The sequence below is a fragment of the Sphaeramia orbicularis genome, chromosome 20 (genome assembly GCF_902148855.1).
Source record: "Sphaeramia orbicularis chromosome 20, fSphaOr1.1, whole genome shotgun sequence".
Lineage (NCBI taxonomy): Eukaryota > Metazoa > Chordata > Actinopteri > Kurtiformes > Apogonidae > Sphaeramia > Sphaeramia orbicularis.
In genome coordinates, this window is record NC_043976.1 from 10,042,966 (window position 1) to 10,059,608 (window position 16,643).

Genomic DNA, 16,643 nt, shown 5'->3' on the forward strand with positions numbered 1-16,643 from the left:
AGCCACAGTGAGTAGTAAATTTGCAAACGACATGGTTATAATAAATCATTTCTGATGTCAACAACTGGAAACACTGGGTACGCACAGACGAGATTAATGCTTTTGTTTTATCCTTAATCTGACATGCAAAAAAAAAGACAATCCCCTGAGCTATCTTCCTTTAAAAAAAAAAAAAAAAAAAACCTACTGCCCCAGGAATCAGGAAGAAGCAACACTGCCCCGAGCTACACCCCGAAAGAAAAACACACCAGACCGAACAGAGGGATTTACAATACACACTCACGAGGAGTCACATAACTGAGGCTCTTTCTTCTTGCTCAGTGGCCCGATTATTGTCTGTTTCTGTTTGAGAGATGAGTCACGTTTGCTCATTTTTAAACACAGACCCCCGGTCCGTGAACACACCATTAACTCACCTACTCTCAAGCTTCTAATGACTCATTGGATTTCTCTATAGTCACTGGGTACTTATTGACAAGACAAGGACAAAGGTGAGTCGTCTCCCACAGCTGAGAAAACATCAAGGTACTGCCACTTCCTCCCCTGTGGCATTCAAAAGAAAAGTTCCTTTAAAACTTTTAAAGACTCTCCAAATGGATGAAATGTGTGAGTGGATTAAGGGGAAGTAATGTCAGTGACTACAAAACACTTTTCCACCCACATCTTTTACCACTGCGCTTCTTCTTCTTTGATTATTTACAAACTATGTGACTTTTTACAGATACATTTAAACTTCTCATAATAGTAAATGGGAAGAATTCTTCATATCAGATGTAGGAGTAGTAAGTCAATGAGTCAATTTTAAGTAAATAATATGAATCTACACAGTAAAAGGTGGTGTTCGTGCTGTGCAGAAGGGTTACTGACATGATGGGCTGAACCAGTACATGATTGCTGGATTCAAAAGTAGAATAGGGAGGTTTGCTTAAAATCAACCCCCTTCTTACGGACTTGTGAGCTCGGTCAAAAATAGAAAGCCTGGAAATCACAAAGGTAACAAAAACTCAAATTTCGACAATATATAAAAAGTATTCAGGGACACTACACTGTGCCAGAAACCTGTAAACAGTCCATATACACTGACCTGAAAGAATATTGACGCCTATTAGTGAAAATTAGCACAAAAAAAAAAAAAAGCAAAACATTGAGTCTGAAATCCCATAATATGCACCACATACACAAAATCTAAACTACTGGTCTGCATATTTGCTGTAAATAAACAGTAGGATGTATGTTTTTGGATGTGAATACATATGTGAGCCTCCTTTGCACTGACATCTGTGTCATACTACTGAAAGTACGAGTATCTGTGTAATACTACTGAAAGTACGAGTATCTGTGTAATACTACTGAAAGTACGAGTATCTGTGTCATACTACTGAAAGTACGAGTATCTGTGTAATACTACTGAAAGTACGAGTATCTGTGTAATACTACTGAAAGTACGAGTATCTGTGTCATACTACTGAAAGTACAAGTATCTGTGTAATACTACTGAAAGTACAAGTATCTGTGTAATACTACTGAAAGTACGAGTATCTGTGTAATACTACTGAAAGTACAAGTATCTGTGTAATACTACTGAAAGTACAAGTATCTGTGTAATATTACTGAAAGTACAAGTATCATTGTAATACTACTGAAAGTACAAGTATCATTGTAATACTACTGAAAGTACGAGTATCTGTGTAATATTACTGAAAGTACAAGCATCTGTGTAATACTACTGAAAGTACGAGTATCTGTGTAATACTACTGAAAGTACGAGCATCTGTGTAATACTACTGAAAGTACGAGTATTTGTGTAATACTACTGAAAGTATGAGTATCTGTGTAATATTACTGAAAGTACAAGCATCTGTGTAATACTACTGAAAGTACGAGTATCTGTGTAATACTACTGAAAGTACAAGTATCTGTGTAATATTACTGAAAGTACAAGCATCTGTGTAATACCACTGAAAGTACGAGTATCTGTGTAATACTACTGAAAGTACAAGTATCTGTGTAATATTACTGAAAGTACAAGCATTTGTGTAATATTACTGAAAGTACAAGCATCTGTGTAATACTACTGAAAGTACAAGTATCTGTGTAATACTACTGAAAGTACGAGTATCTGTGTAATACTACTGAAAGTATGAGTACCTGTGTAATATTACTGAAAGTACAAGTATCTGTGTAATACTACTGAAAGTACGAGTATTTGTGTAATACTACTGAAAGTACAAGCATCTGTGTAATACTACTGAAAGTACGAGTATCTGTGTAATATTACTGAAAGTACAAGCATCTGTGTAATACTACTGAAAGTACGAGTATCTGTGTAGTACTACTGAATGTACTTAAATGTACGAGTATCTGTGTAATACTACAGAATGTACGAGAATCTGTGTAATACTACAGAATGCATTTGAATGTACGAGTACCTGTGTAATACTACTGAAAGTATGAGTACCTGTGTAATACTACTGATCCTGAGCAGTTGGATGTTTTTGTGTTTTTGTGACGGCAGAAGTCTTTAAAAACATGGTGGTGCATCCTGGTAAACACTGCTGTACTGTCTCTGCAGACGTAAATGGCTCATTCTAAGGTTCTGAACACACATCAGTTGTTCCTTGTGGCTCTGCTGGGCTGTGTCCTGCTTCTGCCACTCTCACTACATTATGGTATATTTATGCTCATGTGTCCACAGCTTACATACAGTAATATTTATCTGGAAATAGTATGCAATTGACATAATACTGGTTTCATACGATGGGTTCTTGATGTAATTAATCTCACACAATTACCGCCTATCCTCATTAAAAATATTCACAAAATTGGATTGAGATTATTTATATATCTAGCTCTAAAGTAAGCAGAGGAACCATGAAAAGAAGATGAGGTACTTTTAGCCAATCCAGCATCCAAAGAACGGAATTTATGCCAGGATGTGTCAGTGAAATAAACACCTACTGTTCTTTCACTCATAAACAGACAAACGCGAATACTGAACGTAGCTGTACCTGCTTCCTGCTGTGGTGTATTTTTTATTGATTTATTTAATAGTAGAATTGTACACATATGGATTAACAACGTACTGCATCTAGGGATGTAACGATATGAAAATTTCATATCACGGTTACTGTGACCAAAATTATTAACGTTATCATTATTCTCGTGATATTGTTGAAATTGTGCTAAAAATGTTCAAAAAGTACTAATACACACACTGAAATAATTTAACCAAGTTGTATTTAAAAATAAATAAATAAATAAAATAATAGGCACAATGTACCTTCTGTTGGCAGAAACATTCAAATATTAACCCTATACCCATGTTTGGTATCTTTTTTTCAGCACAACATCTATATCATCTGTCTATTATTTTTTTCACTTTAACCTACTATATCAACACAAAAGGACAAAAAGCACTGTATATATATACAGGGGTTGGACAAAATAATGGAAACACCTTAAAACATCAACAAAATATAATTTAATATGGTGTAGGTCCGCCTTTTGCTGCAATTACAGCCTCAACTCTCCGAGGTATTGATTCATACAACTTGTGAATTGTTTCCAAAGGAATTTTAAGCCATTCTTCAGTTAGAATACCCTCCAACTCTTTTAGAGACGATGGCGGTGGAAATCCACGTCTTACTTGAATCTCTAAAACTGACCATAAATGCTCAATAATGTTGAGGTCTGGGGACTGTGCCGGCCATACGAGATGCTCAACTTCATTAGAATGTTCCTCATGCCATTCTTTAACAATTCTAGCTGTATGGATTGGGGAATTATCATCTTGAGGTGAAGGTGTTTCCATTATTTTGTCCAACCCCTGTATATATATGTATATATATATATATATATATATAACCCCTGTATATATATATATATATATATATATATATATATATATATAAAATCCGATTTGAAAAATGTATATATTTTATTGCATAAATAACATAAAGATGCTTAATGAACCTTTTCAAAGACTTTAAAAGTGAATATTGGTTCCAAATATTAGGTATAGAAAATTAAAATTGTAATAAATTAAAACTATACTCAAATATTGACATAAAAGCAGATCTTTACATAGGCATTTTTTTCCCCTAAAAGTGCGGTAATCAAACACGGTTATCATGATAATTACAATTTAAGCGGTAATACTAACCGTCTGCAATTTGAACATGGTTTATCATTATACCGGTAATCGTTACATCCCTAATTGCATCGAAATGTAATTTTTAGATATAAATCTGGGTCTACATCTATGATAACATCTGTTACATATTGCATTTTAACGGATGTATTTCACTGTTTTATTAATGTTTTGGATTATTTGTGACCTTTTCTTCCTCGTTTCTGTTTTAAGCTGCCTTTTAACATCTGGCTGCAGACATGAGATGAGAATTAGCTCTGTTGGCTAACTCTGTGAGTACCGTCTCTGTCTAATAAAGCATTAAATACAAATAAAGAACAGACATGAACCAACATAGTCGGTAATGACGGATTAACGCTGGATGCCACCCACTCTAACATGGAAAAAGGAAGGTGGGAGTCCCCTCTGAGCTGCCATAGAAACATAGCGGTGCAACATAATGAACAGCCAACCTCTGCAGATGGAACAGCTATTTCTAAGGTAACAATAAAAACAACTGTTCAGACAATATGGGATTTATTGTATTCATTTCTTGATGTTTTACAATAGGCTTAATTTAATTTAATTTAATTATTAGTTTGTAAAAAGGGGGTGAGAGTTTGTAAGTTATACTTCTTCCCACTCCTTTTCGAGCACCAAAAATTTTAGTTTGACTATGTTGTATGGTTCTTTGTTATCTGATGATTCTGTGTGCTTGAAATAAAACTAAATTAACTAATCTAATACAGATTTTTAATAATAATAATAATAATAATAATAATAATAATAAAAAACTTTATTTGTATAGCACCTTTCATACAGAAATTGTAGCCCAAAGTGCTTCACATTGATTGAAAAAATACAATATTAAAATACATTAAGATTTGATTATACATCAAGAAATAAAATGAAATTTGAGAGAAATACAATAAAATAAAAATAAATATAAAAACAGCGCACATTAAAATATTTGATTATGCATAGAATTTTTGAAGTGCAAGAAATACAATGAAATTTGAGAGAAATACAATAAAATAAAAATAAAAGCAGCGCACATTAAAATATTTGATTATGCATAGAATTTTTGAAGTGCAAGAAATACGATGAAATTTGAAATACAATAAAATAAAAAATAAAAACAGAAATACAATAAAATAAAATAAAAATAAAAACCGTACATTCCTGGTTCCTGAATTGTGACCCCATTTTTATCTCCTTTCAAAGGCTTTTTCTAACTGTTCTTCTTGTCATGGGGTCAGGGGTCACACTAGATGCTGACTTTAACCTTCAGAGCCCATTTTGTTCATTTTTAAAGCTGGATTTTCTTATCCCCCCCCCCCCCAAAGGGAAGGCAAGGGATGTTGTTTTTGGTTCAATTAGTTTGTTTGTTTCTTTGTTTGATTCTTAACACTCTAGCAGCAAAACTATTGGTTGAATTCATACCAAATTGAGTTTACACATTCTCAGTGACCTAGAATAGATGTTGTTACATTTTGGGACAAGTAGGTCAAAGTTAAAATTTTTTATGAATTTTTTTAGATCTTTTTTTCATCCCGTTTACTTACAATGGGCGAAAATTCACCTGTCTGTAGCAGCAAAACTATTGGCTGAATTCACACCAAACTGGGTTTATAGATTGCCAATGACTCAGAATAGATCTCACTACATTTTGGGAAAAGTAGGTCAAATTTCAAATTTTTAATGAATTTTTTAATATCTTTTTTTCCTCCCATTTACTTATAATGGGCAAAATGTCACATAAAAACATCAATTTTGTTTCAATTTACTTCAAACTTGGCACATATATAGAGGCAGTTGATATTCTGATAACAGCACACGTATAGACATGATGACATCAGCTGGATTGATGCCAAAATAAGCTACAATACGTGCGAGGGGTGGGGTTTGTTGTGCCTGGAACCACTTGTTTTCTGTATTTTCTTGTTTTATCTGAAGAAAAGAGAGTGAGAAATAAATATATATGCTCATTTCAACCCTGCAAAAACAACAAACCTAGAGTTGACCTAAGTCTTTTGCACAGTACCTTATACTGGTGTTTTTTTCCTGACATCTTGTCCTCATTAGACACTCTGGCCTCCACAGAATCAAAGATCCACCACCATACTCCACCGTGGGTATGAGGTGCTTTTCTCTTTAACCTTGTCCCACTTTAAGTCTTAATAATGTCTGGCAAACTGTAAGTGCTTTAGTTTACTGCTGAGTGACAGCAGAGGCTTTTTTCTGTCAGACTTGTCAAATAACTTCTGCTGAGGTAGGTGGTGTCTGATGTTACATGTGGACACTTTCTGTTCCCATGATTCAACTGACCTCTGTCCTGATATGTGGAGATTCTTTTTTCCATTTGAACCAGACTTTTAGTTACTTATTGCTCTAACAATAGAAACAGGTAGTTCAGATTTTCTATCATTTCCTGATTTGTGCAGCTCAGTAAGTTTTTGTCACACTGGGTGATCGTGTTCTCACGTCTTTCCCACAGTGATGAGTCACTATGGCGTGTATTTCATCCCATTTTTGCTCCAGTGAAACAAAAAGTCATGATTGATCACATCTAAGAGCTCCTAATCAAACAGATAAAATGCCAAACTGTGAATATACTTGTCACAGGGGTTTTAGGGGAGCTTTATCAGGCAAAGTCAGGCTTTTACAGGTTTGTATTTTGACATTTGAATGATTTTAATTGCATCTTAAATAGTAAATATTGTTTGTATTGCATTGGATTTTAGTTCTGGATTTCATGTTGCATTTATATACATATCTTCACAGTGTAAATTCTAACAATATCTATTTCATGAAGTATTTATGCTGTGAATATTGCTTTCTTTTGTTTTATCTTGTGAAGTACTTTGTTTGGAATGGTGTGTAGCACCACATTATGTAATAACGATGCAATATGTAACAATATAATAATTTTTCATCTCATTATGAAATGACGCCACATTTTATAACATGCTGCATTTTGTAATAAAATTCTTGAACGCATTTTGTAATAAACTTTGCCACAGTTTGTAATAACTTATAACATATTGCAACAGTTATTACAAAATGTGGGTGTAGCACTTTTTTTTTTTTAAAGGAAATGTAATAATTTGGTGCATTATGTAATAAACCATCAAAAGTGATGCCTTGATTAGAAAAACCATCACACCAGTAGAACAACATTAAGCGTTCCAGCTTAATTACAATTCATTTAAAAAAAACTAGTATGATGTTTCATTGGTCAAACCTAAATCACATGTAACTGTATTCATTATAATGAACAATGTGTTTGCAAGACAAAAGCTGCACTAATTAAGTATAACTGACAAGAAACGTACTGGTGCACTGAAATTTGGAAGACACAATACGTATAAGTTATTACAAAATGAGGCAAAGTTTGTTAAAAAAATGTGTGAAATAATTTTATGACAAAATGTGGAGTCATTACATAATGAGGAGAAAAATTATTAAATTATTACATATCGCACCATTATTATATAATGCAATGCTACAAGGTGCTATATGCTTACCTACTTATGATGAACTGTGTATATGTTTTGGAGAAATACTCATTTAACATCAACATTTTATCTAATAATAATATTTTAATGAAAACTAAAGTATTTTCATAAACAGCAAAAGCATTTTTTCACAGCTTCTTTTTTTCTGCCTCCACTAACAGTGCCAATAATTGGAGGATACTGTAAATAAAAAAACCCCAAAAAAAAAAAAAAATTATGAAGAATCTGCTCATTTTGGGTTTTGCTCATTTATGAGGAGAGAACACATCTGTCTACTTAACTCTTCGACTCTGATAGTTGTCAAAGATGAGGAAAAACCAGAGACAACAGGCGGTTTAAAGAGTTACGAGGCGGTGCAATTAATGTAATCCCTATTTTTGGCTTCAGTGTCAAAGGGATGGGTGATCACATCCCAATCCTTAAACTCATTCCCATTTCACTAAGCTGGGTTTTTCTTTTTAAAAGGGCAGTTGGACAGCATGCATTGAAAAAAAGCATGTCATATACACATGACTCAAAGGCTATAAGAAGAAACAGCTTGTGCAAACCAGACATATTGTATTATACAATAAACATGTAACAGCATGAAATGGACCAATGATTCATATCTATATGTCATTAATGCTGTTGTCAACAAGTATGGGTACACATGTAAATAGCAAACAATTGAAGCAACACAGGAATGTTTTAATAACATCTGTTATTTGAAAACAAGCTGAAGCAACACAGCTCATAGTGATGTTGAAATTAAAGTTAGAGGCAAGAACAAACAAATCACACGTTCTTGTGTCAGTGCTTGGATGTGAAATGAGGATCATTATGAAACTCCCCTCCTAACCACAGCATTCTCAGTGTCTTGTACTGACTCACCTTCTCAATCACCAGAAGGTTAGGTCATCCAAAAATCTGAGCAGTGACTTTATCTAAAGAGTATCTTATGAACAAATCCCTGCATGATGGGGCAGGGGATGAAAGGACTTGTGTGGTTAGATGAGTTGGTCTAGACATAAAGACTCTGAGGTTTACTGATAGCAAAGATTGATAGGGGAGCAAGAGAGAGGTTAGGTCATTATCAGGTAAAGCCTTCCCAGACTTTAACCTCTCGGATGCTTTTGTCTATTGCTGAGTTTTTTCCTGGTTGCTTTTGTACAACAGATTATGCTGGAATAACAGAATAACCCATAAAAACCCAGTGGTACTTTTGTCTTAGTTCCCAAATGAATGTTTTTCTATATTTAACCTTTCTTAAGTTATTTTTTTGTAATATTATGCTGTTTATTTTGAGTTTTGTTTTTTTTTTCAGTGTAAATCATATACTGTCTATATTTAATTTACTGATCATGTACATGTTCATTAAAGCTCAGACTAAATTCAAAGGTTATTGTATCAAAAATAGGGATGTAACGATTACCGGTATAACGATAAACCGCGGTAAAATTGCCAACTTTTAGTTTTACCTTTTAAATTCTAATTATCATGATAACTGTGTTTTATTACTGCACTTTTCCGCAGAAAACACCTATGTAAAGATCTGCTTTTATGTCAAATATTTGAGTATAGTTTTAATTTATTACAATTTTATTTGAATATACCTAATATTTCGAACCAATACTCACTTTTAAAGTCGTTGAAAAGGTTCGTTAAGCATCTGTGTGTTATTTATGTAATAAAGTATATACATTTTTCAAATTGGATTTTATATATATTTTTTGTGTTTTCTGTCCTTTTGTGTTGATATAGTAGTTTAAAGTGAAAAAATAATAGACAGATGAGATAGGTGAAGTTGTGTTGAAAAAAAAGATACCAAACATGGGTATAGTAAACATTTGTTTATATAGTAAATAAAGGCAAAATCACAAGTACTGAAAAACGGCAAAAATAGGCTCAGACCACTAAGGGTTAATATTTGAATGTTTCTGCCAATAGAAAGTGCATTACGCCAATTATTTTATTTGTTTTTGTTGTTGTTGTTGTTGTTTTTTCAAAATACAACTTGGTTAAATTATTTCAGTGTGTGTATTAGTACTTCTTGAACATTTTGAGCACAATTTCTACAATACCGCGATAATAATGATAACCGTGATAATTTTGGTCACAATAACTGTGATATGAAATTTTCATATGGTTACATGCCTAATCAAAAACAAAGAAAACTGAACAAAAAGTGACTTTTTCAGTTAAATCTATCATTAACTGAACATTAACCCAGTGTGTCTATCCACTGTCATTGATCCAACTCCATGGGTTTTACTGGTGAATCAATGTTGTAGGAGATGACAGTGTTTCCATGGTAACTACGGAGCCTCTGAACGTCCAAATAGGTCATATCTGATGACCATGACACTGTATTTTACATCAATTATTTACATGTATTGATAGGATTAGTGGATCAACAGGTGTTAAACAGTTTATATTAGTAAATAATTTTGGTCACCAATGGGTGTTTGGGTCTTTATGGGTTAAATCTGTTTTTACACCAAACATTAGTGTAAATAATTGGAAAAAGACAAAAATCCAGGCACCATCCAGTAAAAACCACACCAACACGTGTCGGCATGCGCCTTCTTCGGGGTGAAGACACGCGTTGGTGTGTTTTTTTACTAAAGTCCCTATGTATTAATCTACAGGCCCTCACGAAATAATGGCTTTTTAAATTTTCTAAATTTTCTAACCAAGTGAATGCCAGGATTTTTGTCTCCATGAGCACCTTTAGTTTGCTGAATACCAGTAGCTCCCTGTTATATTGTTTTTTGTCTTATAAGTTTAAAAACAAATGTAAATCCACTATTTAAAAAAAGGTGACTGTCTCCTTTTACATTGCCAGTTTGGCTCTGTTTTGTTGTTTTTGGCATTCAGTGTCACAAAACAGGGATGAGCAGGAAGCATCAAATAAATCATGTTAGGTAGTTATAATTTTATATCTTTTAGTGGCTTGATTGGACACGAGTTGCACTGATAATATGCACCATAACATTATATTGAAAGAGGGCTGAATAATCATAACCTCCTATCAATGCCAATCAGACCTGGAGCTAGAAAATACTCCGTCACCTGATGGAGAAATGGATACCAACTCTACCTGATTTTACTCTTTCACACTGAAGACAAAAGCCAGATTTTGTGGGTCTTTCTTCCACATATGAAAGGGGTATGACATACTTGAATACTGAGTGGGAGGGGAGGGAACCTTGCTGATTCATTCATTTTAACCCATAAAGACCCAAACAACCACTGTGGCAACCTAAACCAACTACTGATATAAACTGTTTAATACCTGTTGATCCACTAATTCTATCAATACATGTAAATAATTGGTGTAAAATATAGTTTTTCATCTTTTCGTGGTCATCAGATATGACCCATTTGGACGTTCAGAGGCTCCGTAGTGAACGTGGAAACACTGTGATCTTCTACAACATTGATTCACCAGTAAAACCCATGGAGTTGGATCAATGACAGTGGATGGAGACACTTGGATTATGTTCAGTTAATGATAGATTTGCTGAAAAAGTCACTTTTTCTTCAGTTTCCTCTGTGTCTGATATAATAACCTCCCACTTTAATCTGAACTTTTATGAACATCTACATGATCAGTGAATTAAATATAAGACAATATCTTATTTTCTTTTTTTTTCTTTGTTTATCTGGAAAAGCAAATTATACAAAACTTCCCTTACGGGTATAATTCAAAATTCACACGTCAAATTTGAAAGAAGAAAATGCTAATCCAAGGATTTTAGTCAAATATAGAACAAATAAAATAAATAAAGAAAAGTAGGCTGGAGGAGACTTCATCAACAAGATAAAACACATTAAGGTGTGTATGTTTACATTAACCTAAACAGAAATGTATATCATATAAATGTTTTCATATCACTGATTTATTCAATTCACATCCATTACAAATTTAACATAGTTTGTCCATTTTGACCAAATAGTGACAAAAGATTCCCTTTGACCCTTAAAACAAAATGTCAATTTCTCCAGAATGTAAATGTCCTGTACGATATCGATCCATTCTTCTGTTGTGGGTGCTTCAGGCTTTAACCATTTTCTAGTGATAGTCTTTTTACTTGCTGCCAAAAGCATTAACAACAGGTTTTTTTTTTTTTATCTTACAGTGTCCAGTTATCACATGAAATATCTCCTAAATACAGGGCTTCACATTTACAAGGAATATTTTCAGTAAAAATATTATTTAAATGTTCACACAGCTGTTCCCAGAATGATTTGATCGCTGAACAACTCCAGAAAATATGATAGTGATTGGCATTATTTGTCCCACAGAGTTTTATGAATTTTTAAATCTTTTTTTGACCCCATTTACTTATAATGGATGAAATTTCACATGTCTGTAGCAGCAAAACTATTGGTTGAATTCATACCGAATTTGGATTATAGATTGCCAGTGCCAGTCCAGTTATTACATGACATATCTCCTAAATACAGGGCTTCACATTGACAAGGAATATTTTCAGAAAAATGTTATTTAAATGTTCACACAGTTGTTAGAAAACATCTGATTTTCACTGAAAAATTGCAAAATACAGAGGATAATATTATAATAAATGGTGAACAATCACTAAAGAAAAGTTAAATATAGAGAACAAAAAGTCACAAAAGTAGCACTGGGCCTTTATGGGTTAATGAGGCATATCCTGTGATGCAGCAAAGGTGCCAGCGAAGATTGATAAAGAAAAATAAAAGAAAAAAACACAGGGTAACCAAGCAAAGTTGGCTTAACTGCTAAACCGCAACATAATGGGATCAGAAAAAGTGTTCACCCAACAAAACACGAATTGCATGTACATCCACTAAAATGTTGCAGAGCTTTGATGCAGTGTCATGCAGTATCTGAAGAAAGCAGAACTTGAACCTGTACTTGAGACCCGTATTATACCCTCTCTGGACAGAAAATGTCAAAGGGATTTTTGCTTTCAGTGGAAGCTGCCACTTTCAGACTGAAATTGGGCCCTTTGGCGGGCAGCAGTCAGCAGTGAAGCTTTCACACAGTGGAAATGTCACCTGTCATATGCACTTATTGTCTGCCAGCGCTGTGTGCATCAGCTCTGTCCGACCCTGTGGGCCTGTGCTTTAGCTGCCGTCATGCCCTGTAAATGCCATTAAGTTTGGTTTAGGTTTCTATATGATGGAGACCTGGAAAAGTCTGAACCCTCATTTCATTAAACAGCTTTACTTGTATACAAGTCATAAATGGATGGGGAATATTATGAGCTTCCCATTAAGCTGCAGTGAAACGGTATTTAATTGTGTTGGCCTATTTAAGATCCAAACACTTAAACAGTATATGACTCCAAGAAGGCAAAGACATGCTTGCAATATCAAAGGACTGAGGGACCAATCTACTGTACAACTAGTTTCTAGGGAGTCTCCGTTGTAGTGGACTGTTGGAGTTGGCCTTTACAATGTGGATCTTCAAAGTTACTGTCGATAAGTAGAAATAAACGAAGTTCTTGCTGTCTCTGAAGACAAAAGCGCGATTGAAAGAGCCTACAAGGACATAAGCAAAATGCAGAGAAAACACACTGCTGAATTATTCCTTTTGATAGCCTTGTGTGTTTCTATGTGAGTGTGTGTGTGTGTGTTAGGGCGAGGGTGGCATATTTCAATAAGTGATTCAGCCGTTGTCAAAACACGACCGAAAAGAAGACATGCAAAGTAGAGAGATGCAGCCGAAAAACAAAAGTGGAGAGGGTGTTGGAAAGACGCGAGACAAAGAGAGGAGAAAGTGAGCAAAAGAAAAGAGATTAGCGAGGGAGGACGTGAGGATTGTGAGAGAAGACAAGACAGCGAAGACAGAAATATCAAACGCAAAAATAGGGGTTATGTCACTTTCCACGGCCTCAAAAAGAAGGCTTCCTGTTTCTTCTAAAGTCCAGAAATGTAAGACTCATGGGTCTAATTTGAAGATATTTTAATAACATTGAATTATGTTAAGAACAAATGAACTGACCCCCAACCCTGGAGACAGGAAGTGAACTCAAGAGAAAGACCATTTATTTTTTAGCAAGAAGAAACTGGAAGCTGCACAGACAAGAACATCTGGTTTCCAGTACAAACCTGCCCTCTTATAACCCCTAACCTGTCTTTACTGGAGGGAGGGATTCAAACACAGGCACAGCTCGAGACCTGTTGATTTCCCAGCATGCCCTGCTCGCATTCCTGACCTCTTTCTGTCATTCTCTCACTTGCCTCAAAACCGTTGTCTACATCTACGTCAACCCCGCACTTAAACCCCCCCCACCCACCCACACACACACACACACACACACACACACACACACACTTCCCGACTGCTGCCTTTGAATACAAGCTGAACAGTCAAGTGTGATTCAGCTGTAAGTGACTAGAAACATTTCAACTTGTGGGGGGGGGGGCGAAACAGACTGTCTGTCAATCAAACTACTAACAGTATATCCATAGAGCATATGAAATTTCACACGATCTTATTCAAGTTGCCTCTCAGAGTGTGAGATGAGTGTGACCTGACAAAAGCTTGAAAGCTGCCGTCCTGCAGAGTTGGGAATCTGGTGAGAAGGCCAAAAGGGAATGATAAGACCACTTTCCTCAACCTCTACACCCCCCGTTTCTTAATCTGCACCCCACAGAGACAGAGGCAGTGGGACTGTCACAGACATCCAGGTCATTCCTGTCATCTCCATCCAGACTAAAGCCTTTACATTCATATTCCTGACTGTGACTTTGGTACTTTTTAATGCACCTGTGAGCCTGCTGGTTAAATATGCCCGACTAGAGCATCCTTCCCTTTCCCGTGGGGCGGGAAAGAGATCAATGAATCTTAATCTGTACAGTACACAAGACAATGAAGTAGCAGGGGGTACAAAATAATCAAAAGATCCCCTGTGTACTAAACTGACTAAGCAAATATATCCAAAACAATTGTGAGCGATGAATGCGTTACAAAACACCTCAAAATTTCCACAAAAAAAAAAAACTATTTTAATTCAGAATTAACCAGAAATTTTGCAAACAATCATGATAGTCCATCTGTATTCAAGTGGGCATACACTTTTAAGCTATCTAATTGTAAATGAGAGTTTGTATTTTCATATGATAACACTTAACAGCAGCTAAAAAGAGGATGAGTGCCAGGCTAATGTGGCTAAACTACAGTGATGAGTCCATTACTTACTGTGCACAGAGCCTTGCTGCTGACCGGAGGTTTTCGGTGGGCTGATCTTGCTCTTGGGAAGGACCGTCTCCGTGTTCTGGCTCTTCTCACCTGGACTCTGGCTGGAGGCCTGGGTCTCAGCGTGGTTATTGGTTTGCGCTTTGTCCCGTGACACGGCCACAGTTAAAGACTTCTGCCTGGTCAGGATACCGTCGCTACCTGCCCTCATTAGCTTTTCCCCCACACTCAGCACCCGGGATCGACCGGCAGTGCCAGGGCATTCCTTCCTGGGGGAGGGCAGCTTGGATCCGGCCCCTGCTGAAGGGGGCCTGGCCAGTCTGGAGGCTTTGGACATCCTGTGGGTCAGCGGATCACTGAACCTCCTCAGTCTCTCTCAGCCAGTGTGACTGCTGCTGTGTTCTGTGGGCAATCCAGGATGGCTCACCTCACTGTGAATGTGAGTGTGTGTGACTCTCCAGCTCCAGCGTGTTGTGACTGGTGCAGGTAGGTTGCAAGGGCCAGAAAGAGGGAGGGAGGGAGGGCACTTATGGGAAGCTGGGTGGGAGGCAAGCTGAGGGTGAGGAGGAGAGGGGTTAATAGCTCCTTGGATGGTGTTCTCTTCTCCTGGCGTGGCCTCTTGGAATCATCCTCCAAAACAAACAGTAGGTGTATGTAAGCAGGTAAGTGTGGGCTGTTAAACTGGTGTGTCTGTGTGTATGTGTGTGTGTGTTTGTGTGTGTATGTGTGTGGATAAACCTGTGGAGTGACAGGACTTACTGTGCCAAACGCAGATAGAAACTTAGGTCTCCAGTGTCAGCACATTCCGGCTTTTTAATCCCCCTTCACCTCTGTTTCTCTTCCACTCCTCCTTTTTTTTTTTTTTTATAAATTACTTATGCTCCTTCTCTTCTTTACTTCCACTCATAACGTGGTTGTCAACTTGTCTCTCCTACCTCATGCCTAGTAATTCTTTCCCGTGTTACTGTCCTCTTGTGCTTTCTCCCTCTTCTTTTTTCGCTTCGGCTCACTCGCTCTTCTTTGCTGATGCTCAGCGGGTAACCATTCCAGCAGGCGGAGACCAGAGAAAAAAAGATTTAGAGACTGCAAGAGAAAAAAAAGAGCACGAGGGAGAAGGAGAAAGTGCCGGCAGAGGCTTTGCAGAGGAGCCCTCTTCTTCAGGTGCAGCTGCTCAAGCTGTTCCAGATGTGTGCGCCGCTTCACGTCATCACCAGAGCCATACTCTCATACAATCGCCGGCTTTCCCTCGTCCTATTTTCTCACTCTTCTCTTTGCTTTCATCTTTTTGTTTTTCTGTCCGTCTCTTGTCCGTCTGCGCTCTTCACATGTGCCGAGATGGTCAGGCTACCAGAGGCAGGAATGCACACACACCACACCACAACACACCAAACCCTTCACTCACTGGTGGAATTTACAGAGAATTAAAGAGCGCATCGGAGGGGAGCGTTACAGCGTGTGTGTGTGTGTGTCTGTGTGTGTGTGTGTAACAGACACACACTGGAGCTGTTCTGATCTGCTGCACTGAAGCCATCAGCTGTGTGTATGAAGAAAAAAAACAGAGGGGAGAAGTTGGCCGGGAGAGAAACACCAAAAAAAGGGAGATCACAGCTTTCAGATGCTTCTTTTCCTGAACCCCCCACCCCCACCCCCCACCCTTACATATTCACTTTTCAACCTCAGAAACACTCAGCTTGTCTCATGAAGAAAAAACATTCCCACTCTCTGTTTGACAAAGTGCTTGGAACAATTGTCTGACCCACAGATATTTCCTCTGGACTGCACTGTGATCATCGCCAAACAAGCACAATAAAGTATGAATCAGTAC

General features: G+C 36.7%; 1 protein-coding gene across 1 annotated transcript in view; it reads right to left on the reverse strand.

Annotated features, from left to right (window-relative positions):
- The window catches only part of kiaa1217 (KIAA1217 ortholog), a 167,255-nt gene extending 151,083 nt beyond the window's left edge, over positions 1-16,172 (reverse strand). The window contains 2 exon segments of the mRNA XM_030123051.1: positions 14,822-15,448; positions 15,578-16,172. Of these exon segments, the coding sequence (XP_029978911.1) occupies positions 14,822-15,155 (334 nt within the window). The 5' untranslated portion in view covers positions 15,156-15,448; positions 15,578-16,172.
- Positions 16,173-16,643: the final 471 nt, after the last annotated feature.